At 40.6% G+C, this 17,938-nt stretch overlaps 1 protein-coding gene and 1 pseudogene across 1 annotated transcript; both read right to left on the bottom strand.

The window, feature by feature from the left end:
- Positions 1–635: 635 nt before the first annotated feature.
- LOC149834435 (putative pentatricopeptide repeat-containing protein At3g49142 pseudogene) lies at positions 636–1,439 on the bottom strand (annotated as a pseudogene).
- Positions 1,436–2,080, bottom strand: LOC149834436 (pentatricopeptide repeat-containing protein At2g36730-like). The gene has a single exon (XM_090009368.1). It carries the CDS (start codon positions 2,078–2,080, stop codon positions 1,436–1,438), a length of 645 nt encoding a protein of 214 aa, XP_089865494.1.
- Between the last annotated feature and the right edge of the window lie 15,858 nt (positions 2,081–17,938).

The following is a 17,938-nucleotide window of genomic DNA, read 5'->3' on the forward strand; positions in this document are numbered from 1 at the left end:
ATACTTGGCTGAACCATTTTAGCCATACATCAGCTGTTATATATCTTAAAATATTTTGTATACATTTTCTAAATGAAAATACACAGATCAAGTACTTTTGAGATTTCATGGATGGATTTAGGCTTCCATTTCGACCAAACGATCCAAATTGGCCCAACTATATATATATATATATATATATATATATATATATATATATATATATATATATATATATATATATATATAATTGGGTCAAATTTTAGTACCCCCAAATGGTTTTGATATATGACCAAATGGCAGCAATGCTTGTAAGGTGGGATAAGCTGAAAAGCAGAGAGAGAGAGTAGCATAGCCAGGTCTTTTGTGAAGAAGGTGGGTAATATTTGGCAACTGCAAAATGAAGAAGTGTTTTTTTAGGATAAAGGAAAACATTTTATTAATCAAAGTTGTGTCGATGAGGAGTCGACCAATAACATTTCCATGATTTGTTGTTTTCATTCATCCTCACATAGGCTTATATTTTTTACTATATAAGAGAGGGAGGTATATAAGGGAGGGAGGGAGAGGAACTGCCCTTCTATCCCAACCCTGCATTGGCTTGCTTTATCTTCCACACAAACTTTTTGTCCCTCTCCTGCTACCCATTCCAACTACTACAGCATGGATTCTTCTTGGCTCCTCTTATCTTTCATCTCCTGTCTCACCTTGGATGCATCCGCCCTTCGCCCCATTTCAACGTACATGTTGGCCAATACTGCATAGTACCCCCCTTCCTCTGGTTTCAGTAAGATCAACTGTTTCAAGACATGTTGTGCCATCTGGGCGTTGCCATTGATCCTGCAAGCACCAAACAATGCTCCCCACACTTCGTCATTGCAGGGAATGGGCATGCTCTTTACAAGCCTGTATGCGTCCTCGGCTCGACCAAGAAGATCCACCATGCACCCATAATGCTCGATCCCCGCCTCAATGCCATAGTCCTCCTTCATGCTTTCGAAATGCCGTCGTCCCTCGTCCACCGATACGCAGTGAGTGCACGCAGATAGAACCGCCAGAAACGTCACCCCGTCCGGCCTCGCTCCGGTTTCCTTCATCCTCTCAAACAGCGCGACGGCATCGTCGCTTCTTCCATGCACCGCAAGGGCGGATATCATCGAATTCCACGTGATCAAACTGCGGCGCGGCATCCCATCGAACACCGCCCGCGCTAGTTCGATGCATCCGCATTTGGCGTACATATCAATCAGAGCATTGCAAAGTGAAATCATCCACCCGAACCCATTCTCTTCGATGTAACGATGGAGGCCCAAGCCGAGTTCGAGGTCTCCCGTACTCGAACAAGCAGAGATCACGCTGATCATGGTAATTTCATCCGGCCTGACACCCGTGGATTGCATCTGATGAAACAACTCGAGTGCCTCCTTGGGTAACTTCGATCTCGCGTAGCCATTGATCATAGCCGTCCAAGAGACGACATCCCTCTACGGCATGTCATCGAATGTTCCAGGTCATCTGCTTTCACATAACCAAAAACTAAATCATACCAAGAAACCACGTGTGGCTCGCGCATTTCATCAAACAGCTTGTGTGCAGAAGACACAAGCCCATTAACAGCATTCAGATGAACCAAACCGTTCTGCAGGTAAATGTAGAACTGAAACCCAGACTTGATAACTTGTACTTGAATTTCTTCTCCTTCAGAGACGGCCGAGACCATCCTGGAGCAGGCCTTGAGAACGAAACGGAAAGTGATGCCATCCGCACCAACAGAATTCTGCTTCATTAGTTTGAAAACAGAGATGGTTTCTGTCGGAGTTTTCCTCAGAGCGTAACCCTTGATCATGGTATTGTAGAAGACGACGTTGGGGTCATGGAGGAGGTTGAAGATGAGCCTTGCGTAGTGGATATCGCCCCGCGTCGAAGTGGCGGAGAAGGTGAGGAGCTTGGCCATGACGAGGGCGATAGGGTGATGGAGTTGGTGCCTGAACAAGCGAAGCGACCATGGATGTGCTTGAGAATGGTGCATGCTGATGCACAAAGTCTGTACCAGTGAAGCCAGTGTCAGCTCTACTGTTTGCAGGGCCTGCCGCACCACCATTACCCTCACGATCCCTTTGCTCTGTCCAGCCCACCATGATGGTTGGCGTTTTCCTTGCAGAAAATACCTTTTCTAAGTAGTGAAATTTTGGTATATTTACGTTTGTTATATTTCAGAATCACCAAAAAAAACTTGAATCCACTCCGTATTCCAGTGATTCGAAAGTCGATGCCCATCAAATAGATCATAAACTATACGGTTAGATTCACATAATAAAATACGAGCAATATGTTATTGCTCATTTCAACTTATTGGTATGCTACAGGATCCAGTGACATCCTATAACATTTGTGCAGAAAAAAGTAAAATACAAAATAAAACATCAGTGCATCTGGATGCAAAACAAATTGCATAATTTTCTAAAACAAGCATTTCATCCCTATCAATTGCAAAATGTGTGTGAAGCCTCCTTTATTATTAAATAAGCCTCCAGTGATGCATATTTTGATTCATGTATACACCTCTATATTTGTCTATATCTTCAATAAACAGGAAGGGCTCGGCTTAGGCTTAGCTTCTCCTTCACAAAGGGAGTTGATTCGACTCCCCAAGACTGCTAAATTTTTGCAGTTGACATGATTCTTGCGAGAAGCAGAATCTGGAAATTTTAGATCAGCTGTATCTATCCAAAGCTAGTCTAATCTATAAAGCTGCACAAGTTCAAGGATGCTCTCATAGGCTGTCTTCATGGTGATGCAGAAACAAACCTGAAACCATGTTTCTATGATTCAGGCTTGCTCTACCATTGTCAAAACACACCCTAAATCCCTGTTGTTGAGATCCTTCAGGCTAATGTCATTAAAATCTGTTTAGTAAGTGAATCGATTTTATAAAAGAATGATAAAATCATTACCAATCGAATCAGATCATTTTTCCTATCCTATCCTATCAAAGATTGATTTTTTATTTAATTTTACTATTTATGAACATACCTTTTAAGCATGAGAATGAATCCACTGGGTTCTGATTCGGGCCAATTCTACTGATTCAACAAAAAAATCAGCCGATTTTTGAAGAGGGCCAAATTGACTCCTGTATTGTTTTGACAAAGAGCTGACTTGATTTGAATCAGCCGATTCAAAATGATTTTAACAACATTGCGCCTAGCTAGAGGAGAAGGTGCATGTGCTCCCCGGTGAGCAGAGGGACATCAAAGGTTTTACCAACCAGAGGCCAGCCAACGTAAGGTCGGCGATCAGAGGGTGGTTCCCTTGATCTAGCCAGAAAAAAAAACAATAGATTAGGTAGTTTCCCTTGATCTAGCCAGAAAAAAAAAACAATAAAAACAAAAGCAGTTTTACCAATACTTTAGGAACCTCGCATATTTGCTTTCGGAACGGACACATCATACACAGAGTGAGAAGCAAAGTAGCACCACAAATATTGGTGAAAAGAGAAATAGCACTAACCAAATTCATCATATATTTATTTCATTGATATTGTATAGTTGGCTCAAGAAAGGTAAATGCTGCACAAATTCAGGACAACATTTTCACTACGACAAGCACATTTTCAGATGTCAACTAAAACCTCACAGAGGTGAGGAGGAAATGAAAAAAGTTATGGGGCGAAAGTAGATGGAGGCAACGGCAGTGAATGAATCACAGGGATGTCAAGTGGTGTAGCAGAAGAAGCCGGAGAAATGGTGATCAATGGTTTATCACCACCCCATTGTGCTAAAGCCTGCCTGTTTCCACCAAACGCTCCCCCGAGTCTGCGAGCCTCTGCTGCAAATGTTGACAAAGATATGATCAGCAACAACAAACACATGAACCCCTTAGCCATCGTTATCTCAGCAACACAAGTTTGTCCGAGAAACCTGAACAAGGTTGAATGAAAATAATGGCTCAGCATATGCAGGTATTTATAGGAATCCGAAAGAGCCAAGAGGGAGTCAGTTACTGCATTCTTAGTGGTGTTGGACATTTGGCAATTTCTACCACCGTCTTCACTTTTGCAGAGGTCAGAAGAGCTAAAAAAACAAGGGTGGTCATTACCGTGCCCTTTAGAATTTGCAGAACGATTATTGTGGTGTTACGTGAGTTTATAGATAATGTAGTTGAGGTCCATAGGAAGGGGGATAGGATTATACTTATTAGATTAGTAGTAGGTACAGATATTATTAATTTTATTACTGTTTATGCACCTCAAGTCGGTTTAGACGATTCCATTAAGCGGCAATTTTGGAAAGATTTAGGCGAAGTAGTATAAGGGATATCTCATGGAGAAAAGATTTTCATCGGCGGAGACCTTAATGGACATGTAGGCATTAGTAGGGATGAATTTGAGAGTATCCATGGAGGCTATGGTATAGGAGAAAAAAACGAAAGTGGAGAAAGGATTTTAGATTTTGGTTTGTCCTATGAATTGATCTTAGCCAACATGTGGTTTAGGAAAATGAAGTCTCACCTAGTAACATTTAAAAGTGGGGTTAATAAGAGTCAGATAGATTTTTTCCTACTCAGAAAGAGAGATAGGGGTTGTTGCATCGATTGTAAGGTTATACCGGGAGAAAGTGTAGCTACACAATATAGAGTCTTAATTTTAGATCTTAAAATTAGAAAATGCCACAAAAGGGATAAACATAGGATAGATCCTAGAATTAAGTGGTGGGCACTGAAAGAAGCTAAACAAGGAATGTTTGTAGAACATGTAGCTAAGAAAGCTAATTGGTGTCTCGAGGAGGATGCAGAATCAATGTGAAATAAGATAGCGGGTTGCATGCGAAAGGTGGCGAAGGAGGTTTGCGGTGTATCGCTAGGTAAGGATACATCATGGTGGAATGAAGATGTCAAATTAGCTATTAAGGTTAAAAAAGAGTGTTATAGAAATCTAAGTAAGAGTTGGGATAATGAGAATTTGGAGAAGTATATGGTAGCAAAGAAGGAAGCTAAAAAAGTAGTTCGACACGCGAGGGATAAGATATATAAGGAGGTCTATGACAAGTTGGATACCAAGGAGGGCGAAAAGGATATTTATAGGCTTGCAAAGATGAGAGATATGAAATCGAGGGAGCTGAGTATGGTTAGATGTATCAAAGATGAAGCACAAAGGGTTTTAGTTAAAGATGAGGAGATTAAGGAGAGATGGAAAGATTATTTTGATAAGCTATTTAATGGAAGTCATGCCCAAGATCTTGGAGACTTCTTCATTCTTTTTCAGGAGATGAATCGTGACTTCGTGCACAAGATTCAAAAGAAAGAAATTGCAGAGGCTTTGAAGAATATGAAATCCAGAAAGGCAGTTGGCCCGGATGGTATACCTATTGAGGCTTGAAAATGCTTGGGTGAGAAAGGTTTAGTATGGTTGGCAGATCTTTTTAACAAGATTTGGAGGACAAATAAGATGTCTAATGAGTAGAGGAAGAGTATTTTGGTGCCTCTCTATAAGAATAAGGGTGATATACAAGATTGCATAAACTATCGTGGTATAAAACTCATGAGTCATACTATGAAACTTTGGGAGAGGGTGATTGAGTATAGGTTAAGTAAGGTTGCCATGATATCAGAGAATCAATTTGGTTTTATTCCTGGAAGATCAACTATGGAAGCTATACATCTTCTTAGACAACTTATTGAAAGATATAGAGAAGAGAACAAAGATTTGCCTATGATTTTTATTGATTTAGAGAAGGCATACGATAGAGTACTTAGGGATGTTCTCTGGTGGACAATGATGAAGAAAGGTATTTCTCTCAATTAGTACATTAGTATAATTAAAGATATGTACGAAGGAGTAGTAAATAATGTCCGCACTTGTGGAGGGGTGACAAACAATTTTCCTATAATGGTTGGGTTACATCAAGGATCTGCATTAGGCCCTTTCCTTTTTGCTATAGTGATAGATGAACTTACGAGATCAATTCAAGAGAATGTTCCATGGTGTATGTTGTTTACTGATGATATTGTTTTGATTGATAAGTCTAGAGCTGGGGTTAATGCTAAGTTAGAATTATGGAGACAAACTTTGGAAGCAAGAGGTTTTACGTTGAGTAAGAGTAAGACAAAATATATGGAATGTCAGTTTAGTAAGCAACGAAGTAGTGATGAGAGTGTAGTGAAGCTTGGTGAGCAAGAAATAGCAGTGGATGACTGTTTCAAATATTTGGGATCTATCATTCAAAAGAATGGAGAAATTGATGGAGATATAAATCATAGGATTAAGGTTGGGTGGATGAAATGGAAAAGTGCAACTGGAGTGTTGTGCGATCGTAGAATGCCATTGCGGTTAAAGGGGAAGTTTTATAGGACGATAATTAGACCCGCTTTACTATATGGTACGGAATGTTGGGCTGCCAAGAGACATCATTTTCAAAAAATGAGTGTAACTGAGATGCTTATGCTTCGATGGATGTGTGGAAATACACTAAAAGATAAGATTCAGAACGAGGAAATACGTAAGAAGGTAGGCGTTGCATCCATTGAAAATAAGATAAGTGAGAATCGTTTACGATGGTTTGGGCATATTCGGCGAAGGCCTGATGATGCTTCGGTTAGAAGGATGGAGAAATGGGAAAATATATTAGCTAAAAGAGGTCGGGGTAGGCCTAAGAAGACTTGGATGGAGATGATAAGAAAGGATATGAATGCTTTGAACCTCACTGAGGACATGACATTGGATAGAAATGATCGGAGGAGAAGGATTCATGTGGAGGACCCAAAATGATTTTCTTTTTGGTTCATATCGTCGACCCCAATTGTTTGGGATGAAGGCGTTGTTGTTGTTGTAAAGACATTCTGTAATTTTCACCACCGTCTTCACTCTACATTGTTAAGAATTCGGTTTCCAAGGGGAATGGTGCATGCACCGTGCAATCTCATAAATATTCTCAAAAGTATTACCTGAAAATTAAAATGAAAACTAAAATAAACAAAATCAAGTAACGAGATGTCATAGTGTAAAGTGTTAGAAGAATTGGTTATGCTAAAGATAGTAACAAGACAGATCACGATCAGCCTTGTCATCCTGGGACTGACAATCGTATCCTCAATTCCAACAATAATCATAAGGAAACTGTCAAGCAAAATCGAATCCACGATTTCAAAAATATCAAAACTGAAAGTAATCAAATGAGTATCGATAAATCTAGCAGGACTGAGCTATGCAAATCTATCGTTAAGATTTAGGTTATTTTTGGGTTGTGCCTATTTTGCATTGTATTTAAGTTGTTCTTAGCTTTCAATAATATATATATATGAGGATTGTTTGGGCCGTTGACGTAGGTTCTTATTGAACTGAACCACGTTATTTCCTGTGTCCTCTCTTCTGCTCTTTCTTTTCTATATGGTATCAGATACAGTTGGTTCCCTGATTTTTCACTATGTCATCTTCAAACCAATTTCCTTACCCTTTGACTCTTAATGTGTCGAACTTTGTTTCTTTAAAACTGAATCAGGACAACTATCTTTTGTGGAAGACGCAGATCTTGGCACTCATTGAAAGCCAGGACCTTCAAGGTTTTATAATAGGAGAAGTTCAAACTCTATCATAGTTTTTTCTTGAAGATAATGGAACGTCGACCAAAGGGGATGTCAATCATGTCTTTGTTCTGTGGCGTAAATCTAATCGTCTCCTTAAAGGGTGGATAACTAGCACCCTGTCTGAAAGTGTATTGAGACTTGTCGTCGATTTAGACACATCTCGAGACATTTGGAACGCTCTTCTTGAGTCTTTTGCTCAAGAATCTCTAGAGTGTGAGTTTCACCTAACTCAACTCTTAACCTCCTTGAAGAAAAATGATGATCCTCTTTCTCAATATGTCAAAAAATTCAAGAGCATATATGACGACCTCTCTGCTATTGGAAAACCAGTTTAAGATAGAGCTCGAGTCTTTTGGCTTCTTCAAGGATTAGGAGAAGGATATGAATCCTTTGTCACCAATATGTTAAAGCCGCCAATTCCTTTATATAAGGATGTTGTTCCCCTTCTTCAGAGCTTCGACACTCGACATAAGATTCAGGTCAATCCTCCCTATATGGCCATGTTCAATTAAAGAGGAGGCGGTCGGCGAGGCCGTGGTGGCCAATTTTTTACCCGCAGGTGAGGTTTCAATCAATTCAAAGGCAATTCTGAGCAATCTTCTAAGCCTAAGGACGATAAGAAAAGTAAGGAAATCATTGTCTGCCAGATTTGTAGAAAGTGATACCACTCGGTCATCAAATGTTTTGAACGTTTCAACCATGCCTATCAAGCTGAATCCTCTTATACGGCTCTTGCTTCCATGACCCATGCTGATAATCAGGATACTGAGTGGTTCGCCGATACAGGAGCATCAGCTCACATGACAAGCAATCAAGGTAAAATTCAAAACTTACATCCCTATCATGGTAAAGATGTTATTATGATCGACTATGATAAATATATGTGCATTTCGCATGTCGAGGAAGCCTCAATCGGTACTTCAAAAATGCCTATTCCTCTGAACAATGTTCTTTATGTTCTTGAGTTAAAGAAGGATTTACTTTCAGTTAGTTAACTCACTAAAGATATGTCTTATAACTTTGAATTTTCTGCTACTGGTTGTGTCATAAAGGACAAGAAAATGGGGCAGATAATAGCGCAGGGGAATAAAAGAAGAGGACTCTATTCCTTTCATGGAGATGTAGTAGCCTTATTTTCTGGTCGATTTAAGCGTGTTTCAGCTAAAGCTTGGCATGAGCGCCTCGGGCATCCACACATGGTAATCGTGCAACGCCTTCAGAAGAATAATTTTATTGATGCTATTTCTCAAATAGATAAGCATTTTCTTTGTTCTAGTTGCCAAATGAGAAAATCGTGTAGACTCCCTTTTATGGATCATGATCATGTTAGTTAAGAACCTTTTGAAAAAAAATATTATGACGTGTGGGGACCTACCCTCGTGATCTCCCATCTCAAATATAAGTTTTATGTTATCTTTGTTGATGATTTTAGTAGATTTACTTGGCTTTATCCGATGAAAAAGAAGTCATATTTTTTTTAATGTTTCTCTCACTTTAATTCCTATGTTGAAAGGTAGTATGGCAAACACATTAAAATATTCCAATCAGATGGGGTTGGAGAATTCGCTAGCAAAAGATTTTCTACTATTCTCAGAAGCATGGGTGTCAAACAACAATTTTCTTGCCCCCACACCCAACAACAAAATGGGGTGGCCGAAAGGAAACATAAAAATATAGTTGAGCTTGGATTGACAATGCTTGTTCATGCTAACGTCCCTAAGAGTTTTTGGTTTGAAGCTTTTAGTTCAGCAGTTTTCCTAATCAATTGGTTACCTCATCAACTCTTCAAATGATTTCACCATATCAGAAGTTGAATCATTAGCAATCAGATTACTCTTTTCTCTAAGTTTTTGAGTGCAGGTGTTTTCCTTATTTAAGGGACTATGCCAAGAATAAATTTGACCCGAGATCTCTTCCTTGTGTTTTTCTTGGCTATAGTGCTTATCACAACGGATATATTTGTTTGTATCCTAGAACTGAACGATTTTATATTTCTTGACATGTGTTTGATGAAAGCACTTTTCCTTATCAAAGTTCTTCCTCTCTTTATGATAAAAGCACCACTGAGATAGATTATTGTACTTTCAATGATATGGACTGTTGGCAGATTTATGATTCCTCTTCATGTGATACGGACATTGCCTATACAGATCCTTGGCGTACCAACCGTGGGGATGTTGAAGCTTCCAATGATCACATAAGCCGATCGATTTTCCAAGCTCGCAATACTGTTGAAGATATTGAGCCTATCGTTGATCAAGGATCACAACTTAACGATGAGACCAACTTGGAAAATGAAAGATCAACTCACCATGCTTCCAATGATCCTAACCCAGATGTTCCTAAACTATCACTTCCTTCCATTCCAGATGAGAATGAAAACTTACCCACTCAAGGGTCCATTGAAAAACCAAACAGAAGCAATCAGTCCACCATTGCTCATGAAAATTCTATCACCCCTCCTCGAAGCGTGGTAACTAGATCTATGACAGGTATTTATAATCCCAATGCTAAATATGCCAACTTGCATGAACTTTATCAAAGTATACCCAAAGAACCCACGAGTGTTCAGGAGGCATTATCTCACCTTGGGTGAAAAAAAACTATGGACGAGGAAATGCAAGCCCTCTAGTCCAATAACATCTGGGAGCTTGTTCAATCAACCCCAGACATGAATATTGTTGGATCTCGTTGGGTCTTTAAAACAAAATTGAAGGTAGACAGGACTCTTGAAAAACTGAAGGTACATCTTGTCGCAAAGGGTTTCACCGAGGTAGCAGGCTTCGATTTCCAACATACTTTCTCACCTGTTATCCGACCTAATAGTATTCAGATAATTCTCTCAGTTGCTACGGTTAAAAGATGGAGTATTCGACAACTTGACATTAAAAATACCTTCTTGCATGGTTCTCTCTCAGAAGAGGTTTTCATGAGACAACCAGTTGGATACACTACAAGAAACCTGTGGATTAGCGACAACCTAAATCCGTCGCTAATCCGACGCTAATTCGTCGCTAAACGGTTTAGCGACGGATTAGCGTCGGATTAGCGATGAATAACTTTCATCGCGAATTTTTCGACGCTAAGTAGTGACAGAACTTATCCGTCGCTACTGTCGTCGCTAATTTGCGACGGATTAGCGACGGACATGATCCATCGCTAGTCCTTCGCTATTTTAAATTAGCGATGGATAATCTCCGTCGCTAATCCGTCGTTAAATTTTTAAAAAAAATTAAAAAAAAAATTGCTCTCTGCCGACGTGTTCTCCGGCAGGAAACAATTTTTTTTGCACAGGCGGGTTCCGGCGTCGGGATGCTCTTCCGCAGCGAGCCAATCACGGCGGACGGCCTCAGGCGAGGAAGCGGCAGGACGGGCGGTGGAGACCGGCGAGGGACACCGCCGGGAGGAGGAGAATGGCACGGGGGAGAGGTAGCGTGAGGAGGAGACCGGCGAGGGGCACCGCCGAGAGGAAGAGGACGACGCGAGGGAGAGGTAGCGGGAGGAGGAGGACGGTCTGGGGGCCGACGCCAATCACGATCGGAAGGCCTCAGGCGAGGGAGAGGCAGGACGGGCGGTGGAGACCGGCGAGGGGCACCGCCGGGAGGAGGAGGATGGCGCGCAGAGGAGAGTTAGCGGGAGGAGGAGGACGGTTCGGGGGCCGACGCCAGTCACGCTCGGAGGGCCTCAGGCGAGGGAGAGGTAGGACGGGCAGTGGAGACCGGAGAGGGGCACCGCCGGGAGGAGGAGGAGGACGGCGCGAGGGAGAGGTAGCAGGAGGAGGAGGACACTCGGAGGGTTGCTGCGCATCGTCAGAGGAAGGGCGATTTAAATCAAACGGGGGGGGGGGGGGGGGGAAGGAGGGAGGGAAAATTTCGCGCCTCAGGCGGGATGGTTTAAATCGAAAATTAACGACGGATTTAGCGAGGGAATTTTTCCGTCGCTAATCCGTCGCTAATTAGTATTTTTTTGTAGTGTTTTGGCGACAGAAAATTTTTGTCGCTAATTCATCGCTAAGTAGCGACGGATTTAGCGAGGGAAATATTTCCGTCGCTACGTTTGCAAATATTTCAAATGTTAGCGACAAATAGTTTTCTTTCGCTAATCCGTCGCTACTTTGCGACGGATTTTTTCCGTCGCAAATATCCGTCGCTAATTAGCATTTTTCTTGTAGTGATATGAGGATGTTATTCATCCCAATTACGTTTGCAAATTATCTTGAGCCATCTATGGGCTCAAGCAGGCTTCATGAGCCTGGTTTTCCTGACTAAGCACATTTCTCCTGGATTATGGATTTTGTGTCAGTCAAGTTGATCCCTCTATGTTCATATATCATGAATCCGAAGCCATTTTGGTTCTCTTAATTTATGTTGATGATATGGTCTTGACTGGAAGTGATTCTAACCTCTTAAAAAAGTTTGTCAAAAGTCTTCAACAAGAATTCTCTATTAAAGACTTTGGAAAGCTTCACTACTTTCTTGGGATAGAGGTCAATTAGAAGGAGAGTGGACTTCTTTTAAGTCAAACAAAATACGCTACAGACATTCTTGAAAAGGCAAAAGTGATTGATTGCAAGCCTTGTCGAACTCCTATGAGTGAGAAATACAAGGATATTAAACAAGGAGATCCCTTTTGTGATCCTACTTTTTACAGGAAAATTGTTGGATCCTTGCAATATTTAACACTCACAAAGCCAGAATTATCCTTCGTTGTTAACTATGTCAGACAATTTATACATGAACCTCTTGATAGCCATTATCAAATTGTTAAGAGAATCCTTTGATATGTTAAAGGAACCATTGATTTTGGGTTGCATATAATATCTCAAAGTTCTCTCAAGTTATATGACTTATCAGATTCTGATTGGGTTGGGTGTCAAATCACAAGGAGGTCTACATCTGGATTCTGTGTATTCTTGTGGGGCAACTGTGTGTCTTGGAGCACCAAAAAGCAAAGGACCGTGGCTCGATCAAGTGTTGAGGCTGAGTATCGAGCCATGGCCTCGACAACAACAGAAATGACATGGTTGCAACTTATTCTTAAATACCTTGGAGTTCGAATTTTAAAAGTTCCTATACTTCATTGTGACAATATGAGTGCGATTCATATGACAGCCAACCCTATTTTTCATAACAGATCCAAGCACATACAAATTGATTTTCACTATGTGCGAGAAAAGGTGGTTGAAGGGCAACTAGCTACAAAGTTCATCAGATCTCAATATCAATTAGCATACGTCTTTACTAAATCTTTCGGTGAAAGGCAATTTGAACAACTCAGAAGCAATCTCGGTCTGTGCAGATGACTCAATTTGAGGGCGATTGTTAGAAGAATTGGTTATTTTAATGATAGTAACAAGACCGATCACAATCAGCCTTGTCATCCTAGGAATGACAACTGTATCCTCCATTCCAACAATAATCATAAGGAAACTGTCAAGCAAAATTGAATTCACGATTTTAGGAATATCAAAACTGAAAGTAATCAAATGAGTATCGATAAATCTGGCAGAACCGAGCTATGCAAATCTATCGTTAAGATTTAGGTTATTTGCGGGTTGTGCCTATCTTGCATTGTATTTAAGTTGTTCTTGGCTTTCAATGATATATATATATATATATATATATATATATATATATATATATATATATATATATATATATATATATATATATATATATATATATATATGTGTGTGTGTGTGTGAGGATTGTTTGGGTCGTGGATGTAGGTTCTTATTGAACTGAACCACGTTATTTCCTATGTCCTCTCTTATGCTCTTTCTTTTCTATATAAAGTACCTTTTATATATCTCAAAATACCCTTAACCAGCTGAAAGTGAAATACCGAAATATACTGACAAACAAAGTTGATGCCATACGATGAATCCGGTCGAGTGATGGATACTACATACTACCAACAAGACTTTGGTAATAGCGAACATCTTCAAATGGAACAAAATTATGAGGCACATGTGCTCGGTCGACTATAGGTGTTAAAATCGGCTTACAGTCTTTCATCAAAAATATCAAATGCGTAAATCTAAGAAAATGCCTTAAATACCCAAGAAATGGTGATCACCAAGATCTTTTATATCTAACACTTTACTCAATTGTTGATTGGTGTATGCCAAGAAGTGTTGATTGCATAATAACAAATATATGCAGCCTCTGGAGCATCGACAGATGAAAAGTGAGGATTCTGTAACGCTGAAAAAAATCCTATAGCTAAGAGAAAGGTTTTGAAACTATTGAACCATCTTCAAGAAGATTGCCGAAGGCCATATAATATCCATTGAAGTTTACAAACATGATTAGGTTTAGATAGATCACAAAACTCAGGTGGTTGGTCCATGTAAACAGGTTCTTCATGAGAGCCAATAAGGAAGGTGTTCTTGATGTCAAGCTGACAGATCGGGCATGAAGCGACAAGAGCAATAGACACGAATGGTTGTAGGCTTGAAGATGGGAAGAAGGTTTCAATAAAATCGACACCCAGTAACTAGGTAAACCCATTTGCGATAAGACGAACTTAAAGTCTATCTAAGGTTTCATCAACATGAAGCTTGGTCTTGAATACCCATTTACAACCAACAATATTCATGTTGGGTTGTCTAGGGCCAAGGGTCCAAGTTTGGGTTTGAGAAAGGGCTTTCATTTCATCTTGCATGGCTTCTGACTAGGGATGGCAGTGGGGCAGGGGACAAGGTCTCCACCCCCGCCCCGCCTCAAGATTTTATCCTCCACCCCCGGCGGGGATGGATTTTATCCTCCACCCCCGCCTTCATCCCCGTTTTATGTCCTCCATCCCCGGTTCAAACGGGGATGAGGCAGGGCGGGGCAGGGATATTGCGGGGAAAAGTGGTCGGGGCGGGGTTGGGGCGGGGATGAGGCAGGGATCGTGGCGGGGCGGGGAAAAGTGCATGTCCATCCCCGGATGGGGATGGATTTTAACCTTCGTCCCCGCCTCCATCCCTGTTTCATACCCTTCATCCCCGGTCCAAATGGGGCGAGGCGGGGCGGGGCCCCGCTTTCCCCCAGTCCACTGCCATCCCTACTTCTGACTAGCCTGGATGAGCGAGAACGGTTTTGATATTTTTTGGCTCATTTGAGAATATGCAACTCGGCAAGGAAGTATTTGGGGTTAGGTTTAACGATGTCTACTTTGGCTCGGGTGACCATGATGGGTATTGGACGTGGTTGGAGCGGAGGAATTAGAGAGTGGGGATGGCAGCCTGACTCGATGGTATGGCCTATTTGAATGGTGGTCGACTGATCTGAATTTGATGCATTAGGGTTGGGGGTGTCGGCATGGATTTCTTTGTTCACTCTGCTTGGGCTTGGTTCCACAAGTGCGGGTAGCAGCTCGTGTGTGCTAGTGAAATTCTAATGATCAATATGCCTTACGATCTGCTCATCATGTCACCATTTAGATGGATCTACATCATTCAACCAGTTATCTTTGAATTGGAAACAACTTTCATAAAAAACAATACACGTCCAGTTTCAACATAAAAACAACGATATCCCTTATAGTTGTCACTATAACCCAAAAAGATGCATGACATTGATCAGAGTGATAATTTATTTTTGGCATAATCACGCGAGGAAAACACCTTGAGCCAAAGACACGTAAATAATCATATGTTGGTTTCTTATGATAAAGCTTTTCATATGGAGAAGTCATATGCAAAACTAAGCTGGGAAGACGATTTAGAAGTCAAACTGCCGCAAAAAATGCCTCAACCTAAAATTTTATAGGTAAGCCAACATAAAGAATCATAGCAAGGCCCAGCTCAACAATACTACGATGCTTCCTCTCAGCACGTCTGTTTTGCTCGGGCGTGTGCGAGCAAGATATATTGTAATGAATTTCATTCTCTCAAATATGCTTGGAATTCATTACTCACGAATTCACTGCCATCATCAGATTGGAAAGTTCTAATAGAGCCTTTGAATCAATTTGACACCAATTTTTGAAACTCACAAAATCGATTAAAAAAATCATACTTGAGTTATAATGGATATATCAAATTGTATCTAAAAAAATTATCAACCATAATGGCATAGTACTTAAATCCTTGATGAGAGGTTTCAGAGGGCTGGTCCCCAAATGTCAAAATGGACTTTCTCAAATAACTCGCTACAAGTTTTTTCAAAACTTTGAAAAGAAAGGCGACATTATTATGCCATGAGACAACGGTTACAAATGCTTTTATTTTTGCTACCACAAAAAGAAATAAAGTTTTTATTATGCAAAAAATAAACTATATCCATGCTAAGGTGTCCCAATCAATGATGTCAATCATCTTTTCTCACAGTACATTGCCTATTAGAGAAAAAATGTCATCTATGTAGGCTCCAAGATGTAAAGGTCACCACTCCTACGCTCTGAAGCTATCACTCTCTTGGTCATCTTGTTCTTTATCAAAAATTGATCATTATGAAACTCAAAGAATACATTTTAATCAGATATCAATTAACTAACAAATAAGAGATTTTTCTTCATATTTGGAATAACCAAAACATTTTTCAAACAAAGCTTTTCTGAGCCGATCCTTAGATCTGCCGTACCAATGCGAGTAATTGAGAATCTTGCTCCGTTACCGACCGTGATTCTTTCATGGCCAAAATACTTGTAGAGGTTACGAAATATGCAAAAATCAAGCTTGCACTTGTAATGAGAAACCAAGCATGGTCCTAGTTATCTGAAATAGTCATGGCTGCTAGGGCTTGAGGGATATCTTCAGCTTGGTACATCTGGTTGAACCTATGATAACACTTGATTGCAGTGTGATTTGGCTTCAAGCAAATTTGGCATACCATGTTCTTATCTTTCTATTAGTTACCTTACTTATTTTGATGATTTTGGTTATTTGGGGCTGCTAGGTTGAATTTTTATTCATCTAGCAAGATTATTGGTTTCCCATTTGTGAGAACCCTAGGCCTCAGGTCGAAAATTGAACTTGAAAACCCCCTCTTCTATTATTTTGATTTTGGTCCTAGCATAGGTGGCTCATGAAGGCCACGTTTTGATAAGGCCGATTCTCTTGATCAGGAGTCTGAAGATACTTAAAAGTCTCATGAGATTGCAGCAAAGAGACTAGTTTCTTGTAGGTGGGGACTGATGGCTTCATCATGGAGATAACGAAGGTTGAAGCCTTGTCTGAAGCCGTTTAAAAGAGAGTACTTTGGACCTATTATCGACGGGCTTCTTGATGGCTGTAAGCTCATCACAAGTGTTCTTGAAGGTGGCAATATATTCTGATAAAGATAAATTACCTTTGTGAAAGATCTACAACTTTTGAAGGAGATCACACTCACGCTCTTGCAAGTCGAGAGCAAACACCTCTCTCAATGTTGACCACACTTGAGCTGCAGTGTCAAGGTCAACGATGAAACTAAGTAATTCTTTGAAAAGAGTACCGGTTATCCACCCTCTCAACAACCAATCTGATTTCCTCCATGCAGTGAAATCAGGATTTTCAAATTGCACTCTACTAATGTCGACCACATATTGCTATGGACCAGACGTCATTGATTATTAACCCTTGAAGATCTTGACTTTCAATTAGACCCAAGAGCTGAGTTTGCCAAAGGAGGTAATTGGTATGTGTCAGCTTGAGAGATACAAAGTTTGCAACGTTTAACGTTGCGGGGTATTGGAACTTGGTAGAGTGAGTGGTGGAGGATGCGGCAGCCATGGATAAGAGACCGAACCAACTGCACGACAAAGCTCTAATACTATAAATGAGTTCTCGACTCATTCGGAAGGAATCGAGAATGAATATAGAGGGGGAAGAGATGAAAAAGAGAGAACACGATGATGTAAGTGGTTCGGCTAGAATGACTACGTCCACGGGTGATTTGAGCTTCTTCTTCTTAATCAGGTCAAATGGCACCATTACAGGTTTTTATGCTCCTTCTGGAGTCACCATAAGGATAGAGTCCTGATTTACATTCTTTCTTATCTAAACACATTTCCTTCTTTATTGGACTCCCTGTTATCTTACTAACAGTCTTCCTTTCTTGGCAGGTAGTAATATTTGGTGGATAAGATCGAGTCTCCAGCTGCTGCGAGTTATCTTGAAGATCACGTTAAGGATCAACGTGATCTTGCTGCAATTGGCTAACGGCTTCAGCTGTGGATGAGGATCAAATGTGTTGCATTTGGCTAACGTCTTCAGCTATAGATAAGGATCCAATAGTGGATCGGTTAATAGACATTTTGTGACCATGATGCATGAATTGCCACGGTTTGCATCAGTCTTATTTCCAAATCTTGTGGGGCCAACGTTGAAGGAAAAATGAATTCTTGAGGTAATCATCTCTTTCCACAGTGGTGTGAGAGGGAAGCAGCTTAGTCCAGACTGAGTCCATCA

This window comes from Nuphar pumila, chromosome 6 (assembly GCF_984573655.1).
Source record: "Nuphar pumila chromosome 6, dmNupPumi1.hap1.1, whole genome shotgun sequence".
NCBI classification, from domain to species: Eukaryota; Viridiplantae; Streptophyta; class Magnoliopsida; order Nymphaeales; family Nymphaeaceae; genus Nuphar; species Nuphar pumila.

What these genes read in the sequence shown, in the direction of transcription:
- LOC149834436 (XM_090009368.1), bottom strand. Translation starts at nt 2,080, where the DNA reads ATGGTGGTGCGGCAGGCCCTGCAAACAGTAGAGCTGACACTGGCTTCA.